Source organism: Musca domestica, unplaced genomic scaffold (genome assembly GCF_030504385.1).
Source record: "Musca domestica strain aabys unplaced genomic scaffold, Musca_domestica.polishedcontigs.V.1.1 250, whole genome shotgun sequence".
NCBI lineage: Eukaryota > Metazoa > Arthropoda > Insecta > Diptera > Muscidae > Musca > Musca domestica.
Window position 1 is genome coordinate 631,158 of NW_026712278.1, and position 21,295 is coordinate 652,452.

The window sequence follows — 21,295 nt, forward strand, 5'->3', positions numbered from 1 at the left end:
CATAAAAATACATTTTTTTTTTTACTTATTGCAATTTAAAATATACAAGCTTACTTTTAAAAAACAAATTATTATCAAATAAAATTTTTAACAAAGTTTTTTTTCTGTAATATTTAGAGGGGTAAAATTTACCACCACGTTATAAAGTATGTCACCTCAGAATTTAAAGGTTAATAGCACATATAACGCGATTGTTTACAAGAAACATAGTTGGCATTACTTATTTTCTCGATTTTCCTCGTTTTGACATTGACGTCATCTTGTGTCAGTTTTCTTTTTGTGGTTTGATAATTTTTTCTAGAGTTGTATTTTTACGCAGAAGTAAAAATTAAATAAATGCGTAATTTAGTTAACATTTAAGGAAACAAGAAAGAACGATGTGATAATGTATTTTTTTTTCTGCTCAAATGGCTCACTTCTATGACACTAATCCCTTCGTCCGTTAGTGAACATATGTTTGCACACAATATTCCACATTCATTTCTACAGTGAACAAACAGCTGTTATGTTGGGACAAAATTGTATTTCTAGAACCCTTTCGATCGAATTTTTCGATCTTCTACAACTCTTTAGCAATTGTTGTTTTTGCTTTGATTTCTGTCTTTATCACGATTTTTTGCTTTGTTTTTCTTTCGGCATTCTTTGACAAGGGACACAAGGGACAAGCAAGCAGGTAAAGAATGGTAAAAGAAATAGAAATTGAAGAAAACACAAATTACCCGTGACACCTGAAAAGTTAATAGAAAATCGACAGATATATGGAGGACTTTTAAATTTTTTACAAGCCAGAGGTCAATAAATATTTCACAGAGTATTTGGATATCGAGGAAATTACAAATCTGCAGCAAAGTGGACACATTTGCACAACAAATCAGGAAAGATTTGAGGGAAGCATTCTCGCCCACCTCAAAAGATTGTTTATTAGTCTCGTTTAATTTCGAATCAAGTGGCTGATGATTGCTCAATTGTCTCTGTGCTGGATCCTGTATCACCCAACAGCTGGAAGAATATCTTTATCTGTTTCATGAAACTTCAATAAACGTTGTGCCTGGCTTAACGCCACCACTTGGATTTTGAGAACTTTTTCTTCTTGAGATATTCGACCTAAAGTGGCTATAATTGGGAAAGCTGGTGACTGCGGAAATGGAATTAAATGATTACAATGGCTTCGAGGACCATTGTAAAGCAAATGAAATGGTAAGAGCAACTATAGATCGCAATGGAATATTAATTTTAATTACGTTTTATCATTTATTACAGGAGCTTCTTAAACGTAAATATATACACAAAGAGCCTCACAATAATATGGACACCATCGATCACATGATGCAGCGCAAGGATCCAGAGTTTATGGATCATGTGAGTCATTAATTGTGTTATTAATCATGCACATTTTTTATTAATTTTTTTAAATTCATTCCTTTAGGCTGGCCTATTACCTCCAGATCATTTTATTATGGATTTAATGAATTTTCCAAAGGCAGTGGTGTCTAATGGTCCCCATAATGGTGCGGATGCACTTCCACCTGATTTACACTTTCACAATGCTCAGTTATTTCCTGTGGCCGCGGAAGATCATCATCACCACCATTCCAATGAACAACGTAAATCACCCACATTTCTGCCTTTAGACAGTGATTTTTTGATGCCCGTCACTAAGTCCTATACCACAGCCGATGGAGTGGGAAATGTGGAAGTTGGTGGCGACAAAGTTGTGCAAGAATTACTTTTAAATGGTACCGGTGTATCCATGGACGTAAGTCTTTTGAAAGGTATCACCAATAGATGTTTTGTTTATCTTTCAAATCGTCTTTTCTTCAGGATGGTTCCATTGTCGATGATGACTGTGACATATCACGTTTTGATTCACGCAAAGTGTTGCCCCACAAAAAACGTATATCCCGCAAATTGAAAATCAATCACTCGGATGTTGATGACCTACAATTGAATGTTCCTCTGGAGGACCATAAATTACCTCAAATGGTGGTTAGCGGTGCAGTGCAACAATTTCGCTGTGAACTTTGTTGTCACGTTACTTGTTCACAATTGGATTTTTTCTCTCATCTTAAGCAGCACTATGAGCCATCAACGCCCGACAATATACTCGTAGCAATGAAAACTTCTCTCGATGCCTTGGGTCCGGAAAAAAGTGAGGCCGCCTCCAATCTTTGTACCATAGATAAAAAGGTAAATTATGTAGTTCCATTAGAAAATTTTGCCACGGATACACCTTGGGGTACTGCGTACAACCACGTAATTGTTTTCCTAAGGAAGTTCTGAGTTATGGGCTTCTAAAGTACCGTTAGTATCTGTTATATATCCAGTGTTTGTAAGACCAAAAAAGGCAATATGGGTATAATTGGTATATGAAGCTCTAGTGCCCCTGATTATAATTACATTTAGAGAAGCAAATTAAAAAAACGCAATAGCGGAACTTTTCTGGCCTTTGTTGGGAATTATAAATTTTCTCAAGAAAATGATTTATTGTAGTACTTAGGATTTATGGATAGTTACATAGACAGCATCTATTTATGAATGAAATTTATGGAAGAACCTCGTTTAACCAATTAGGGTTTTAATAGGTCATCTGCTAGGCATGAAAGTACATAGGGGCTGATAAAAACTCCACGATTTTCATGTTTATGTCTTATAGTTAATATGTCTTTGTAATTAATTAAAATAATTCACAACATTTTTCCACTTATTTTCAGACTGATGGACTTGATCAAGTCTTCCAAGATGTGCACTTTCCATTTGAGAATTTCACACAAACCGATACAGTTGTTGATACCGATCGTAGGGTGGTGGTTGATATGAATATGCAGACGCATGTTGAACGTGTCGTCGATATGAAAGTGGTCTACAACACTACATATGATAATCACCCAACCCAAACATTGCAACAACAACAACATCAGCATCATCATCATCAACAACAACAGCACCACCATCAGTCACAGGTGCAAGCAGTACAACAGCAACCTCAAACACATCAGCAGCCTTCACAAAACCTAGTGAATTCCGAAGAATTCAGTGATCCGGAAGATATGCTGGAAGGCATTAGGGATAAGGTACTCATTGAGGACACCTGCGATGCAATGGATTTAATGGCACCAAACTCAAATGGCGTGCGGCCACATTGGTAAATTGTCTTTTATGCGTTCTTCATTTTTGAAATAAATACTGATTCCTTTCTCTTGTAGGTTCAATAATAACTGCTTCAATGGCATTGACACTAAGGGCAAACCTTTCTGTGATGTATTGTTTTCGGGGCAATTTGCTCCCATGTTGAATTCGGAACCAACAACGGTGGTGCCACAAGATAATCATCATATGGGAGTGGTGGTGGGGAAAATAATGCCAAAAGATTTGCTGGAACCTACACAACAGGTTCTACATCATCCAACCGATTTAAGATTACAATTTCCCGAGACAAATGATGGTATGAACAATAGTCATGAAACACCAGCACCACAGCCTTCAATTCCAGTAGTACCGGCGCCGCAGCAAATTGCAATACCCCCACCACAGCAACAGCAACAACCGCATATCCCTCACCATACACTTGGCAATAATATTGACCTGATACAATCTCAACACATAAAAATTGAAAATAATAATCCCGATATTCCACCTGCCTACCAAAGGGAAAATATTCAAATGGTTTCCCATAATGTGATCGATGATCAGGATTATGATAACGGTAACAGTGATGATTTTCGATCTCTTTCACCTAATTCGAATAATGAAAACGAGCATCAAGCCAAGGGGGAGGGTGAGGAAACTGATGATGGCAGTGAATTTGTGGCTGAAGGCAATGGCGAAGATGAGGATGGAGAAAGTGCAGAAGATGGTACAACTAAACGAAAACGTTATGTTTGCAATAAATGTCAACGAGTTTTTAACTCTTGTAATGCCCTAAAATATCATCATCGTACCCATTCGGGGTTGAGGCCCCATCAATGTGATATCTGTGGCAAATCATTTTTCGCTGTTGGTGCCCTAAAGGCCCATACTCGAACCCATACCGGTGATAAGCCATTCGAGTGTGAACACTGTAATCGAAAATTTCGACAATGGGGTGATCTCAAATACCATACCATATCGATACATAGCAATTTAAAGAATCATCAGTGTGAATTTTGCGGAAAGTCATTTTCCAGGAAATATTCTTTGGTGGTACATTTGCGTATTCACACCAGTGAGCGTAATTACAAGTGTGAATTTTGTACAAAAAGTTTTCGGGCATCAACATATTTACAAAATCATCGTAAAATTCATACAGGTAGGTTTGAGAAATTAATTAAAATTAAATTTATTGTTGAATGTTGATTTTTCTTTTTTTTTCTCAGGTGAAAAACCCTATGAGTGCGATATTTGTTCGAAAAAGTTCCGTGTCTATGGTGATTTACGACGCCATCTGCGCGTCCATGAACGCAATCAAAAGCAGAAAGAAAATGCTGTTGCAAAAGAATTGAATACTCCAGCGCCGCCTAACAAGACTATTATTACATCGCCTCCCACCACATAGTCATTTTCAGTTAACCATTTTAATTTTATTTTTTATTTTTATAGTTTTATTTTACATAGTTATGTATGTATGTTGTAGAAGTTTTAAATGTAGTATTAGCCTAAATCAACGCAACTAGGCCTCACATAATTGTATGATTTTATCATTAGTAGTCTAAGATCAGATAAAATTTTATATTTTATAAAGAAACTAAATAAATAATATTTATTTTTAGCATAATTTCGGTTTTGAGACAATTATTGATTTGGGGTATTTTTTATTTTAAAAAAAAATTGGTGAAAATATTCGTTTAAATTTTCCTCAAATCTGTGAGCATCAAAGGCATTATGATAATTAAAAATTAAACATTTAAAGCATATTTTGGGGCGCAACAATGTTATTATGGTTTACAACACTAGATAATATTCTATTCCAGCCATAGACTAATAAGTATACAAACGAAGGATTGCTCTCACAGTTTATCTTGGAAAAAATTCGCATCAGCAAATGTCGTCTATGTCGCGTCAGGAGTATGACTGAGAATACTGAAGTCACTGAAATCTAAAATATTTTAAAAACTAATGGCAACAAGTAAAAAACAAAAATCAAAAATTCGGCCGAACCGAGGTTTTAATACCCTCACCCATTGGGTAAGGAAAACATTTTTATATAAAAGTATATGAATTCTGAATTGGATAATGCTGTTAAATTTGTTCAAGAGAAAAAGGCCATAAAGTGGGTGAGCCCGTTATATGGGGGTCATACTAAAACGGGAACCTCAATAGACAATTTTATAATTCAAGGTTTGTTATCTACCCAATCTTCTTAAATGCCAAAATTTGAAATAGTTTCGTGGGTATTATCAAAATATTATCAAAATACCGAATATCGGTGGGTATCGTAATATGTGCGCTTTGCGAAAACGTGGACCTAAATATTCGATGTTCTGTCATCGGAGCTGGAACCCATTACGCACTACAAATACCAATTTTTAGACAAATCCGTGAAAAAAATGTGACAAAAACCATAAAAATACCGAATATCTGAAGGTACCGTTATATGGGGGCTACACAAAAACGTGGACCCATACATACAATTTTTCACCACCGGAGCCAAAAACCATCATGACCCACAAATACCAATTTTGGACAAATACGTGAAAAAATGTGGTGAAAATCATAAAAATACCGAATATCGGGAGGTACCATCATATGGTGGCTATAACAAAACGTGGACCGATATATCTCATTTTCAATACCAATCATCCTAGGCACAATACAAATTGTTCTGCCTAATTTTGAAGCTCTACGTCAAAAAAATGTGAAATATTTCAAAGTGGTATACCCTCCACTGGTTCATTATTACATCTGGGTGTCTGATTATATATATATATGATGGCATCGAAAAATATCCTATTAAACAGTACAATTCGAATATGTCGACTGGCTCAAACGACATGGTGAATATGCAAAAAAAAAAAAAAAAAAACAAAATCCCCATTTCGATATCTACGTATTCATTAGTCTATGACCCAGCGTCATTTATTGTCTCTCCATGTTCTAAAAAAATAGTTTTTTTTTTTGTCAAAACTTAAAAATGTTTAAGGATATTTACGCGGTATTGTTGCCTTAGGAAAGATGGAAAGTATTTGAAAAAAAAAAAAAAAACGAAAATTTAGTTTAAAATACAATTTTTTAAATTTTACCTGAAATGTGTTTTAAATGCGGTTTCATAATAACTATCAGAAGTTTGAATCTTTTGAGCTGTATTAGTTTTCTGACTAAACTTATTGGAACGTAATAGATTTTCAAAGATGGAAATCAAAAACTATTCGGCTGTCAGGAATAATTTCCATCAATAGATGGCGTTGTGGACAGATTTTGAATCAGTGTTGTAAAAGTGATTAATTCGAGCATATTCCTTCGGTTTTTAATTTTATCTAAAGTGTTTGAAGACATTTTATTAAATATTGGAAAAAATAAAATTTATCCATTCTACAAATAAATAAAACAACTGTTTTTTTTTTTGGATTTTTTTCGCTATTGCAGAGCTTCCTTTATTATTTGCACTTGTACTTAATTATATGTACAATGTAGATGAGAGTTTCCTTTTTGTTTTTCTTTTTTTATTTCAAATATTATTTTTTTTTCTTGTTTTGTTTTTTCCTTTGTTTCACACATTATTTTTTGTTTGTTTTACAATTATTATAATTTATTATTTTTTTTATATATAATTTTTTGTTTGTTTTCTTGTTTTTTTCGCTTTCTCATCATCCTTGTTTTATTTGTTTTGTTTTTCTTTTGTTAAGACTTAAAATCTACGTTTTAAACTTGTTGTTGGTTTCGTCTTTGTTTTTTTAATTTTTGTTGATTTTTTATTATTTTTGTTAATTCAGTCAATGAAATTCAATGTTTTGTTGTTGTTGTTTTGTGGGCGTTTCATGTGTTTTTGTATTTTTGGTATGTGGATGAAGAAAATGGGTTTTGGTTGCCTGTTTTGTTGTTGTTTGTGGTGGTCAACTGAAATTGAAAAAAATTGTTTTTTTTTTCTGATTTTTTCTTTTAAATATCTGTTTTATTAAAAATATCTTTTTTTCTTATTAATTTGCAAATAATTATGCCTGGTTATTGTTAGAATATTGTTAGGTTAGGGGGGTTCTGCTGCTGCTGCTGACATATGGGATAATGTAATAATGTATAATAGTTTTTTGTGGTTGTTTTGTTTTGGGATTTTCTTTAATATAGAGAGTCCTTGGTTTTATTTGGATTTTGTTCCGTTACACTTAAATTTAAAAATGTTACAATGATATACTCGTACTCTGGTGAGGGGATTTGATTTGTTGTTGATGTTGTTTTTTTTATTATTTTTGTTTAATATTTCTTTGGGTTTGCAAAAGGTGGTGGGTCTATGTGTGGGATTTCTTTTTTGTTCTGCTGGGAAATGGATTTGTGACAAAGGTTGTTTTTGTTTTGGCAAGTAATATATGTGGTTTATAAATTTATTAAAAAAAAAAGACAAAAAATATTATGGAGCAATGGTACAGCACAGTGGGTTCAGAGTACACTGAAATTGAAAACAGAATCTCCAAATTATTTTGAAGCAACAAGGTATAGAGTCCTGGGTTTTTATAAAACCAGAAATAAAACGGTAAAAATCTGTGAAATGCCAAATTACTTAATAAAATAATTAAGGGTCATAATAATAAATTGTTTCCATAACAGTTTTAGGGTTAGCCCCTTATAAATTGAATAATGAAATGGAAAGTTAGATAGGATATAAAAACTCGGAACATAAATGGACTTGGAGCCCTCTCCAATTTCTTAACGAAATTATGTCAAGACAAGTGAAGAAACTGGAGTTGCATTTCTCATTTTTATCAAAAATACTTTTAGGGTGAAAAAATATAGAAATTGGGAGAATATAAACTTTTTTGTATAAATCTCGAGAAGTTTTTTCGCTGCTTACCATTTTTACTCAAAATTTATTAACATTTCGAACAGAAATCAAACCAAAAAATTAAAATTTGTGAAATTTTTTCTATTCAATACAAATATAATTTTTCTATAGCGATTGGAAGAATTTGTCAGCAGAACTGATAAATAAAGCGAACTAAGCTAGCAGGAATGACAACCTATCTATGAGAATAATCAGTCGGATATTCAAGGCATTGAATATCAAAATTAAACGTAAGAAGAAATTTTAATTAGTTTTGGTTAACCTGCAAACAATTTTCCATTTGCATTGTGTACCTGGTCATTCCAATAAAAATACTGACGAACGGAATAGAACGACTCACGGTCTCCAGAACTTTGAATTTGTGGCATTTTTTATAGAACTTTTCTTTAAAAAAGGGGCCAAGATGAACTGGTATAACGAACCTCTGGCCAGTTGTGTTTCGAAGAAGGAAACAGTTTCTGAAAAGAAAGAGGCCACTGAAACATTTAGAGTTAAGAGCTGAAAATGACTTCTCCCAAGGAAAGCGCCAAATTTCCCTAGACATAACCACTTCCTGCAGACTTAAAAAGGGACTTTAATGACGTGGTCATTCCTTAATAGACTTAAAATGGGAGCTAGAATCAGGTCATGGTTGGACACCCTAAAAGCGACAGTGCAGAGTGCATTATGTAGCTAAGGACTCTGCGAGAAATCCCAACGAAGTTCTCCAAGATTGTTTGACTTTAGAGAGAGTGGAATTTCAACTTTTTTCTTTAAGATGCTTGAAGTTTTTTTTTAAAAATCCACGATTTTTACACAGAAGGTATATTACTAGAAAAACTTCTTAAAAAGTCCACGATTTATGGTGAGGAGGTACGTTTAACCCTTTTCCCCACGAAAAAACACATGTCTGGTCGGGATGTCTTTCATTTTTTCCACTAAAAATCCAAAATTTTTATTCAGAAGATACTTGAAGATTTTCCTTAAAACAACCACGATTTTTGCTCAGAAGATATATTTATCTGATATATATAAACGGTTTCGTAAGTAAGTCAGCTAAATTGTCGCATTTGGGTCACAGGAAATCCGCATGCCTTCATTGAAAAGCCTATGTACCCAAAACTAGTCACTGTTTGTCCTAGAGGCATCATTGGGCCATTTTTCTTCGAAAATGAGCAAGGAGTGGTCGTTATCGGACGAATTTTACAAAAAATTAAGAGGATAATATTGGCCGCTTTTGTTTTCAAAAGGCCGCTTTTGGTTTCGTGTGTCACTCAGTTGGTATTTTGTATTCTCTTGCTGTCAAAACACAATTTTTAAATAAAAATTTTGACGTGTAAATTATTAAATATATTTTTTGTTTCTTCTTTTTTGACAGATTCCAGGCAGAAAACTTGTCAAACTGTGGCCTAAAATCTCCTTCTGTTTCACTTTATTAAATGTTTATAAATCAAATATTAATATACGGCTTTTGGATACCACTGTGCTTTACCCATTTAATTTGCAAATAATTCTAAATTAGGTGTTTTAAGGGATTTATGCCCAGAGTTATGGTTTTTATATTTTTGCCAAGAGATAAAAAATTATAACCAATTTGATAAAAGAGAGCTTGGGATTATTGTGTTATATTGTTTATATTTTCCAGTTAATAATATATTGTATTGTAAAGCTAATTGAAATACAGAACCGATAATTCAATGGGAGAAGGTATGAGAAAATGGGAATCTTGTTTGGTTTTAGAAAATATTAAAATAACTCAATTGTTTCGTCTTCTTTTCTTTTAATACAAATTAGAATTACATTGATTTTCTTGTGTGTTTGTTGTTTTTTTCATTCATTCTTTGTTTTTCCTTTATTGAATATTTATTTATTTCGATTTGTTTGTTTGTTTTTTATTTTGTTTTCACAAATATTTACAACTACTTAAAATTTAAATATAATTTGTTATTTGTTTTTAATTCTTCCTCATAATTTCTTTTCGGAGGGAATGGGCTGAATCTTGTGGCCCTCTCCCTCCTTTTTCATCTTCAGTTTCTGGCATATTTTTTATCATTTGTAATTTTATGTTGTTTTTTTTTGTTCATCAGCATGACACCACAGACTTTTTTGGTTTAGTGTGTTGTTTTTTTTAAGTTTTGTTCTATAGAGGAGCAGGACAATTAAATATATTCTTTGGGGGAGTTGGAAAGGTTTTTTTACAAGGGCTGAATAGTTATGGATTGCCAGGATCCAATATTGGGGATAATGATACACATTTTGACAAATATAATTAAATTGTATTTTGACTTCTATTTCTGGATCTTTTCCAGAACCTGCAAGAAACTATTATTTTTACATATTTTTTTCGATATCACAAAGGAAATATCGGCTGTCGAGGCAACATTTTTACATTCTTGGAGGTTTTGGAACAGAGCATATTCTTAAATAATAGGAATTTAAATTATCCGATTAAGAAGGTAACATTTTTTTTTGTCCTGGGTGGACACAATTAAAAAAACTTTTAGGGTAGAAAGTAATGTTATTTTTGGTTTGGATACCTTGCAACGTCCTTTAAAACTATTCAGCCAATGTTGTAAAAAATAAAAATTATTTAAAAACTGAAACACCTGTGGCTCCTCTTTTCCAGGGATAGTCAAAAATATAAAGAGGACAAAATAGGATTTGTGTGTGTGTTTGTGAGTGTAAGTGTTTGGTTATTGATGATGATTCTGGATTTGGTTTATAATGATGATATTGTTGTATTTGTAATAATTTTTTTTTGTTTTGTTTCTTATTTATTTTTTTGAATATGGGTGGTGGTGGTCGGTATGTGAAATATATGTTTATTGTTATTGATTATATTTTGGTTTTTTGTTGTTGTTATTACTGTTATTCTGTTTTTTTATATAATGGTGAAAAAATATGTTTTTTTGTTTTGTTATTTTAGTTTGTTGTTGTTGTTGGTATGAGTTATTTTATTTTTCTTCTTCTGTGTAAAAACAAATTTGTTGTTGTTGTCGTATTGTATGTTACTTTTGTTTTAGTATTAATTTTTTGTTTTGTTTCTAAATATTTTTTATTTGTTTTGCATAATTTATTATTGATTTCATTTGTTGTTGTTATTATTGTTGTTGTAATTATGGTTTGTTTTGCATTCCTTGTTCCGTTAAATATCGGTTGGTTGGTTGGTTTTGGTTGTCGACTGTCTTCTCTAGAGTTTTGTTGGTTGATTTTGTTTTGTTTTTTTTTTCTTTTTTTTGTATTTAAATAATGATTTGTTTTCCATTTTTTATATTCATTCTTCCTTACTTCCTTCCTCATATCAGTTTTTATTTTCTGTATTGTTTTTTATAAAATTATTTGTTATTTTTATTTGTTGTTGTTTTTTATGAATAGAGGTGTTTGGTTTTTTTTTTATTTCTTACTTCATCTTACTTCCTGCCTTCTTCCTTCATTCCTTATGCTTTCTTAAGTAAAAATGTGTTTTTTTGTTGTTTTTTTCTTTGTTTTATTTTAAAATGTTTCATTTTGAAAATATTTCATTCTTTTCGTTATTGGATTCGGTTTCCATATTTGTTTCCATTGTATGTATGTTTTTTGTTTTGTTTTGGTTATCGGTTTAGATTTTGAATTTGTTTTATTGTTGCAGTTATAGTTGGCCAGTTCTGTTCAGTTGTATTTTTTGGATGATTTTTGAATGCAAAGTGAATGTGGGGGAGCGTAATTTATGTGTATTTCTAGTGTATTATGCAATTACTATTATCATTTACAAGTTATGTAGCATTAACCGAACTCTTTCCGATGAAACACTATTCGAAAAGAACATTGGAAAGAGGAAATTGTAAAAGAAAAACAGATTCAATTTTTATTTCGATTGCAGGTCGATACTTTGTGATAAGCTTAAAAAATCCTGATGAACTTTATAAGCAAGAAAATTAATCTTAGGCCAATATTACAGGCAGGACTATTCTACGATCCATTAGAAGAAAAAAAAAGGGGTCAAGGGGTCACAGATCAATTTTTTTTTTACAAACCAACCTCGGGAACCTCTTTTTCTACATACTACAAATACTTATAGTTTTTGGTGATTGTCCAACAATTGTTACCATAGGATTACGATTAACATAGAATCTATAGGATGCGTCGAACGCGAACAATACCCTTGTGGAAAAATGGACATAAAGGAACTGTGAACTGTGAATATTGATAACTCATTGGGGAAGGCAGTTTCCACCTGACTGGCTTTTTGGATAACTATAACTGAAGCCCAAATAGAAGTGGTTCTGGTGGGTTAGAGATCTTAAGAGTAACACTACAAGCCCTGCGACCACATATATGTTGACAGACAAACTTCCGCTGAACAGGAAGTTGTGGATAAAAAATCGAGAGAATTTCTGATTGCGGAAAGTTCTCAGTGTACTCCAGAACTAGAGCGTGACTCCATTAAGCTTTGGTCGAATCCCGGTCAGGTAAGGGAATGGCTGATTAATGAACTAGCTAGGGGTGACTCAATAGAAGCTTGATCCACAGGTCGAAGAAAAGAATTTTATGACTGAAATTCTCGCAACAAGGAAAGCAAGAAGGTAGTATAGGAGTACCGTAATCAAATATAGCTCCTCAAACTCCAGAACATTTTAGTGATACGGGACTCAATTTAACTTTTTTGGTCCCCGTCCATAGCCACATTGCAGGAAATGAAATCACTGATGAACTAGCTAGGAGTGACATACCAGTCGCATGATCCGGCGGTCTAAAATGAGAGTTTTCAGTCTGAAATTCTTTCTACAAGGTAGTTTTGCAGAAACTGTTACTCACTCAAGCACCACAAAAGCCAGTTCTATTCATGCGACTTTTAGAGGTACGTGACACAATTAAGCTTTAATAGGTCCCCAGACTCAGTTGCATTGCAGAGAATGAAATGACTCATGAACTGGCAAGGGTGGCTCACAGGCTGAAAATCATGCAACAAGGTAGTATTGTAGGAACCGCTACTATATATGCAAAACTCAAGGGGTTCTAAATGTACTCAAGTATTGCACCACAAAATCCAGAGCTATTCATGAGGTTTTTAGAGATGCTTGACACAATAAAGGATCCCCATACACAATCGCATTGCAGAGAATCAAATGACTCATGAACTGGCTATTGTGGCTCACAGTCACTTAGTCTACCTCTAGAAGGGAAGAGTTTTTAGGCTGAAATTCTCGCAGTAAATGTAAATGTAGTATTGAAGGACCCGTTCGATAGTCAAGGGGTTATAAATGGACTCAGGTAAAGCACCACCAACTGTAGAGGTCTTTATGAGCATTATACAGATACATGAATTGTTTTTGTTAAAACTCTTTGTTAAAACTCCGGCCAAAGTCACATTGCATAGAATGAAATGGCTCATGTACCTTCCTAGGTGGCTCACAGTACCTTGATCTATCAGTCGAAGATTTTTTGGGCTGAAATTCCCGCAATAATGGAACCATGTACATGTCGATAGACAATGGGTTTTAAATGGACTCAGGCGTCATTAAGCTGTGTTAGTACCCCAGCTACAGTCACATTTCCGAGAATGAAATGACACATTAACTAGTCAGGAGTGGCTGGCTGTTGCTTGATCAACCAGTCGAAGAGACATTGACTAGCTACAACCTCCTTCGTCTACAAAGGCCCTTTACATCGACTTCAGGTTACAGGTTGAAATAAATTTTGGGACACGTGAAAGGGTTTAACCATTTTCAAAGAGTAAAATTCAACTTGTTTCATTTTATTGTCTAAGACACATAAAATGTATATAAACTCCACCAAAAAGCTTGCATCGACTAAAGTTTGCATTCGAATAGTGTTTCATCTTGCTCATTGTCTTATGGGAAGTTCTTAAAACATTGAAACGTTTTGTACGCATAAACAAACATAAAAAAACATTATTAAAATATAATATTATAAATTGAGATCAAATTGTGTTATTTGTTAAATGTTACTTAAAACAAACAAAGGCAATAAAATGTTATTTCAAAATCTCTTGGAGAATTTCACATCGAAAAATATCACAATTATAATTAATAATAGCTTAAATCACATTTTGGCAATCAGATCAGCAGTTGGAAATCGGTAAAAGACAAGATATATAAAGTGAGATTTCAAATGTGTTTTAAACTTAAAAAAATCGACAACATTTAATTATACCAAACATACAGAGACAAATTAAAAGTAGGGCTTTTCGAGGTTACTGTGTTTTTAATATTTTCATATTCTGAGGATTTTATCTTCAAGGAAAGGATGTGTAAGTTATAAAATTTTATAAACAAGACAACCCCGAAAGCTGTTAACTTCTTGGATTATTATTTACACATCATTTCACAGATGATATTCATAAATTCATAGCGTTATTAAAAATCGAAAAATACAAAAGGGTAATATAACGTTTGACATTTGAAACACTGATACAAAATGAACTATTCATATACATTCCATTAAATTATTTTAATTAATTATTAATATATATGTATTTTGAATAGTTATGATATAAGGTTTGCAAAAAAAAATAATTTACTAAAAAAAATTAAATGAAATAATTTCAATTTTCTTTACATTGAAAAGAAGATATTTATAAAATTTTCTTGTCTGGTCTTAATGTTCCAACAAAATCTCCGAAAGTTTTCCATTCAAGTTTTTGCTTTCAAATCAAAAATTTGTCACATAGTAGTTGTAGATCACAGTGATTCGTTTATGCAACGTTCGTTTTGATTTTGGAAATTCCCTTTTGGTTTTAAATCAAAATTTTAATGCCTTATTAGATGTAAGTTTATGTTTACATATATTAAAATTATTAGATTTGTAATTCATTTTATGCTTAAACATTGAAATAAGTATTACTTATTTTTAAACAATTCTTTAAAAAATAACAATTAATAAATTTTTTGGAGAAACAATTTCAAAGAGAATTCAAAGTATTAAAGGATTTGCGAGAGATATGTGCAGTCGGGGCGGGGTTATAACGAAAATGTAATACAACCAATCATAATTTATAAGAGATCTTCGTTATAATCCTTATACGACTGTTCGTTAACAGAGCATCCGGGTTTCTGGGTTTCCTTATGTGTAGATTATACAAATTTAGGTTTGTAAAAATATGAACTAATATTACTTAGTAATATATTCCACATTAATGCAATGATCATCATCAATTTAACAACATAAAATCGAGGCATGATGCTAGACCAAGTATCTGGAACATTTTACCAATCATTGGTAATAATATCCAGTGACACTGGAATGAATTTTGAAAATGCCACTCTTTTAAAATACATGAATTGAGGTTATGCTACTTGCATTGGATCCTATTATTGATTTGAATTGATATCACTTATAAATGTGGACTTTCCTTCTAGCAGTTGTCAAACACCAACCTCTTCTGTGATTGCTCCAAAAAATGTTGCTGCTGCTGGCGTTGTTGTTGATGATGATGATGATGGTGGTGGTGGCAACGAAGACGGCGACGATGATAATGATGTTGCATCCGTATGCATTTGCAGAATTTTAGGTACACATTCGCTTGTTGTTGCTGTTGTGGTTTTTGCTATTGATATTTTATGGGTGGCCACAAATTGGGTTCCAGCTGCTGCTGTTGCTCCTGCTGACGTTGTAGTATTGTAGAAATAGTAATAGTTGTGATTATAGTTGTTGTAGTTGGTATCCGGTACTATTGTTGTTGCTATCTCAGTATTATTGATATTAGCATGAAAAGTAGAAGAAGAAGACATTCTCCCGCTTGACATTGTTTGTTGTTGCTGCTGATAGTAATGCTGGTGGTAGTTGTTGTTATTATTATTATTGTGGTTGTGGCTGTGATGATGATGATTGTGTTGGTGGTGGTGATGGTGGCGACGATGATGATAGTGATAGTTTTTGTTGTTACTGCTGCTGCTGCTGTTGTTGTGGTTGTTGCTGTTCTGAAATTTTGTCTTTGATTTGGCGCTACATTACAAACTAACCTGCTGCATTTTATCAAAATCTAAACATGGCCTGTGCGGTCTCTGCAGCCGCTGTGAATTGTGTGGTGTGCGCATGGGTCGGCGTCTAGGTGATATTGCACAATGGAAGAGTTTCGCCGGTGGACTAACCGACCGTACCTCAACATCGAGACCAGTCGTGGAGGCAGGACTACTGCGCGAACTATTAAAATGAAAATTATGCTTGGCTTGAGGTTGATAAATGTGATGACTGCTGGTCGAACCGCTCATTTTCATTTTGATAATGCTGCTGCTACCCTCATTGTTTTCGGCATTCTCCTCCTCGGTGCCCATGGCACAATTAGCCGAGGACGAGTCGCCATTGTTGCCAACGGCTGATCCACCGTTTTCATCATTAACACTATTATCACATAACTTAATATTTTCAATGCCGCAACGTGCCTCCTGCAGTATGAGTGGCGTTGTCGAACGATACATGTGGCTACGGTTCGGCTTGAAAGCCTCCAAAGGCGGTGATGTGCGAAAGTTGACAGGCGTTAAAATCGGTTCCAAGAAATTTCGTAACTAAGGAAGAGAAAAGACAAGAGATAAATATGTGATACAAAAATGGGCATCAATTTACTCACATCATCATCGGAACTGTGTGCCAGTGATCGTTTACGATTCTCTACTAATGTTGAACTGGACCTTTTCAAGGCCGCTGCTTCTCCCTGCAACTCATCGGGATCCAGTGATGAAGTCCCACGTTCTGATATCAGCGACGATGTGCCACGCACTGTCAACACATTGCTGGCGGCATGCGCCGCCTCAGCAGCCGCTACAGACGAGGGTCCATTGATAACTTCAAGTTCTTCTTCGGAACTGTGCTGATCGTACTGAAGGTGGGATTTACACATCATCGCAGAAGATTCTGATGAACAAATTGTATCGGTCGGAGAGTTTGCATCGGTGCAGGAACTAAAACCTGCAATAAAAATAAAATCGATTAGTAAAATTAAAGAGAGGCTCATTGATTTATTTATTTATCAATGCAGAGGTTCGAGATAAGGCTATCTTTTTTTAAAATTTCGGTAAATAAGTTGTTAAAATATGTTAAATAACGCATCCTTGGTCCCAAATTCAGACAGGAACATGAGTTTAATGAGGAATAAGGTAGTCGGATGTAGTAATTGTCAATATATTTAAACTTAACACGTGTGAATTGGGTCTTAGCATTGGGCGGTATTTTGATGATTTTAGCGACATTGTTCATCAGAATTGCTGTCGAAGTATCGAATTTAAAGTTCGTAGTGGATACTATGACAAAAAATAGTTTATGACAGAAAATTGTCTATGCAGGTCCAGGTCGTACAGTCCCCATATAATATTCGGTATTTTGATGATATTTGCTACATTATTCATATTTAATATTTGAAGTTCTTGATGGGTACTACAGCCTATGACAGAAAATTGTGTATGCAGGTCCAGGTCTTCGTATAGCCCCCATATTCATATGGCTACCTCCTAATATTCGGTATTTTGATGATTTAAACGACTTAATTTATCGGAATTGTTTCATATTTAGTATTTGAAGTTCTTAATGGGTACTACAGCCTATGACAGAAAATTTTCTATGCAGGTCCAGGTCTTCGTATAGCCCCATATATGGGTACCTCCTAATATTCGGTATTTTGAAGATTTTATCGACATTGTTCAACGGAATTGCTTCCAATGTCGAGTTTAAAGTTCGTAATGGGTACTACAGCATATGACACAAAAATCGCGTATGTAGGTCAATCCGCGTCTTCGTATAGCCCTCCCGATAATCGGCATTTTGATTGATTATCTTGAGGTTTTAATGTCTATAATTAGTACGAACTTGGAAGACAATAACCATTTGCTACTTCGTTAATGATAAAGACCAAAGAGGCATGACTGAGCAAATCAAAAGCTCCACGGCTCCAACAATCGCATCTCCTGTTCTGACGAAATCAATATTTGTACTCAAATTGGCGATGGGCTCCTTCAGAACATATTCTGTGTGTTCTGTGTTTGTATGATTTTTTTCTATCTGGTTCTGCTTGTAACTCCAAATTCACGGAGGAAGCAACCTGTATAGATAGGGTCGATGGCAATACCGGAGTTAGATAAGTGGGATTAGCTGGGCCATGAATGAGGGGCAGCGTGTCATGTGGCACTATGTCACATGTTGAGCAGGTGTTCTGCGCTCTGCTGTTAATTTGGGCCCAATACGAGTTGAGGCGGCTGCTCCATTCGGATCCTGATTTTGCCAAAACTACTCTGGTTTATCTGGACAGGTTCGAACTCTTCAGCTGCGATGCGAAGGGGGATGATCTCTGAACACGGTGTTCGTTTTGCCTCAAGACATAACCGCGTCAGAGTAAATATCATTCAGTCCTGCTTGTTAGACCGGAGGTTGCCTTTCCACCAGATGGTGATTGGCATGGCTATGTTTATAACACCCAATAAAGTATTGCCTGGAATACGTTTCATAATGCTGTCGCACCGGTAAGACCTTCCCCTTCCCATGTACATGGTCTACAGGTATCATGCATTCAAATAGCCATGGGCTGAATAATTTTCCATTGCGTAGCCCTAAAGTAGTCTATTGAGACATAAGGGGTCAACCAGGTTTCTCCTCCCCAAATGCGGAAAATTATTCAGTCCTGTTTCAGAACGCTAACTACATGTGTGGGTGCCAGTCGTGTGTGGAAATCAGAAGCAAGAATTCAAAATCAGTATAGTTATATTTCCCAAGAGTGACATGATATCGCCGAACCAGTTTAATAACTACGTTCCTCTATGTATGCCCTTCCGACATCATAAGTGACCTGTTAAATCGTTATGGTTATTGTCTCTGTTGATGGTTGTGAGGAATATGAAGAACTCGCCATAAATTTTGAGGCACTGTATTCACAGCGTAGTCAGTGGAGATGTGGAATGTGCACGTCTTCTGTCAATGAAGGAGCTACCTTATGGAAAAAGTATATGAAGAATCAATGGACGTATCCTTCTAAATTATCACCTTATAAAAAGACCTTCTTTCCCATGACGGTTGGAAGTACCTTGATAATCCAGGGAGGCGAGATATCCATGAAGATAAATTTACAATTATCAGTATCCAGAGAGGGAGAGAAATGATCCGGAAACAAAAAATAATAGCATTTTTGAACATATTGATTACAAAACCAATTTTTGGTCGGTCGGTTCCGTCATCAGATGTAAAACCTCAGACTGTGTTATGGACTACTCGAAATGTTGGCCCTTAACGGTGAAAGTACTAAATATTGTCCACTTCGAATCTGACAGACATGTCAGGTTTGAACAATTTCCTCCACTTGATATGCGTATATTTTTTGGAAAATGTTAAACTTTTGAGAGAAGGTTAGCAGAAGTGGAGCCATTTTCACACTTCATTTAATACTGATAGAAATGTGGTTAATCAAAATATTGACATTTTGTAGGGGAAGTACGAGAAGAACAAGGACGATCTTTGAAGACAATTGCTCACTTGTTTCGCATGTTATGAGAGATATAATTATTCAAAACTTTGACCCTTGTGGGGGATGTTTTAGAAGGAGTGGGTAAAAATATCCTATTGTCAAACCAGATCACAGTTGGTAGAAATATTGGGATGTGCAAATTTTTAAAAAAATAGAACCTTATTTCATATTTTTTTAAAGAATTATTCAAAATGTTTAGCCTGAGTTGGAGAAGGAGTGGCCCTATATTGCCCATTTTCGTACCTGACTCAGCATATATAAGGATATTTTAAAATATTAGGATTTTTAAAGTTTGAACAAAATCGGGAGATCGTTTTCTATGAGGTACATTATTTTCTTTGAACATATTGGCTTTTGGTGGAAAGGTGCCAGAAGTAGTAGACCGAGATTGCCCATCTCCGAACTCGATCGGAGTTTGGTATAAATATTACGATGTAGAAAGTTTAGACCCCCCATTCGATATTCCCTACGAGAATTATCTTGCAGAAAAGCTAGAGAGGTAGACAGACGAACGGACGGACATACCCAAAACGAATCGAAATATCCTGAAACAGATTTCGCCGTTTCAAACGATGTATGCTCTCTGTAGTCTATATGTATAATGATAGAAAGAAAATATAAAATGAGTGGCGCCAATGAGTGCATAAATACACAACAGGTGTGAAGATAACTGATCGAGTTCCTCCCCACAAAAATATTCTAGCACCTTCGAAACTGCCTCGCTTGGGGTTCTTTATTATGATCGATAATATTTATAGATTACCACATACAGTCACAGCCGCATGATCTAAAGCTGGAGGCTTTTTCAAAGAGAGATACTGCAATGAAGATGGTTTTATTTACATATTGTCTTTAAAGGACATTAGACCAAGTAATCAGCCCTGCATCCAATATCTCTCTGAGGATGGCAATAGGATGTTAATTTTTGAGTTAAAGGTCTTCTTTGTGCAGAGGATCTAAAAATAGTCTTCCTTAAAACTATAGAGAACACTTGACTATGTATATAAGGCCTACGAATTCAAACTACTATGAAATCGAAAAAAACTTTTTGAATTCAGAGGACTAAGAGATGGTCATAGATCAGACACAAACAAGGCCTCTCATGTTTGGAATAATGAAATCGTAGTAGCAAAACACCGGCTATGACTGCTGCATTCATACTTACTAGTTTCCATATCCAACTCTAAGTGACGTTGATGATGTTTTGTATCCACATCTAAGATATCGCCATCAGATTCAGTACCCGAGTCATTTGATTCGCCCTGCAAGAGAATGGAGAAAAGAACTTTGGTTAATAACGAAATTTTGATTGAAACAAATTCAAAAAATATGATAAAGGTGAGTTCGGGGTGGCAGGGCAGAGGACGTATCGGAAAGGTATTAAATTGTTCATAAAACACAACCTTTTTCTTGAAAAAATTCTTGGCCGATTTATACGAGGAAGAGTACGACAAGATGGTGGAAGTGGACGACGACTCCTGGTGTTGTTGTTGTGACGAAATTAGTTGCTGGTCCTGATGCTGTCGTTGCTGAAGATAATACTGCTGCTGTTTGTGTTTGACAAACTTTATCATTATTGGCCAACGTCAAGGAAAATTTGATAAATGAATGGAAATTTTAGGTTTCCGGTTAGTGAGAGAGTGAGACAAACCTGTTTTGTTGTTGTTGTTTTAGGGGAATATTTTTGATTTCGTTTTTGGGTTAATAAATTTAATATTCGCCGGAATTTTTCCAAAAGCAAATCCTGTATTTTTTCCTTAAATACACATCCTAGAAAAAGCCAGACACTTTTGTCTATGACAATTTCTTGTATCTCTATTTCGGCTTTTTCGCTTTTGCTGCTGCTGCTGCTTCTTCTTCTTCTTGTTTGTCGTCGTCGTTTTTTGGTTGATAGGTTGGTTGGTTGG

At 34.6% G+C, this 21,295-nt stretch overlaps 2 protein-coding genes across 2 annotated transcripts; one reads left to right on the plus strand and one right to left on the minus strand.

Annotated features, from left to right (window-relative positions):
- The first annotated feature begins 585 nt into the window (after positions 1-585).
- LOC101892678 (uncharacterized) lies at positions 586-4,750 on the plus strand. Its single transcript, XM_005184589.4, has 8 exons — positions 586-673; positions 737-1,197; positions 1,261-1,359; positions 1,427-1,756; positions 1,822-2,187; positions 2,712-3,142; positions 3,204-4,285; positions 4,353-4,750. The coding sequence occupies exons 2-8, from the start codon at positions 1,144-1,146 to the stop codon at positions 4,529-4,531; spliced, it is 2,541 nt and encodes an 846-aa protein (XP_005184646.2). The 5' UTR covers positions 586-673; positions 737-1,143; the 3' UTR covers positions 4,532-4,750.
- Positions 4,751-7,515: 2,765 nt separating this feature from the next.
- LOC131802985 (uncharacterized) lies at positions 7,516-20,977 on the minus strand. Its single transcript, XM_059123830.1, has 4 exons — positions 20,792-20,977; positions 20,554-20,650; positions 16,512-16,849; positions 7,516-16,449 (listed from the first exon to the last, which is right to left on the minus strand). The coding sequence occupies exons 1-4, from the start codon at positions 20,960-20,962 to the stop codon at positions 15,895-15,897; spliced, it is 1,161 nt and encodes a 386-aa protein (XP_058979813.1). The 5' UTR covers positions 20,963-20,977; the 3' UTR covers positions 7,516-15,894.
- Positions 20,978-21,295: the final 318 nt, after the last annotated feature.

Bases quoted from the DNA above. Each gene is read 5' to 3' on its own strand.
- LOC101892678 (XM_005184589.4), top strand. From the start codon at position 1,144: ATGGAATTAAATGATTACAATGGCTTCGAGGACCATTGTAAAGCAAAT. The intron at 1,198-1,260 runs GTAAGAGCAACT...CATTTATTACAG, and splicing joins ATTGTAAAGCAAATGAAATG to GAGCTTCTTAAACGTAAATA. The intron at 1,757-1,821 runs GTAAGTCTTTTG...TCTTTTCTTCAG, and splicing joins GTACCGGTGTATCCATGGAC to GATGGTTCCATTGTCGATGA.
- LOC131802985 (XM_059123830.1), bottom strand. From the start codon at position 20,962: ATGATAAAGTTTGTCAAACACAAACAGCAGCAGTATTATCTTCAGCAA. The intron at 20,651-20,791 runs GTTGTGTTTTAT...ATTCTCTTGCAG, and splicing joins AGAATTTTTTCAAGAAAAAG to GGCGAATCAAATGACTCGGG. The intron at 16,850-20,553 runs GTAAGTATGAAT...TTTTTATTGCAG, and splicing joins AGAGTTGGATATGGAAACTA to GTTTTAGTTCCTGCACCGAT.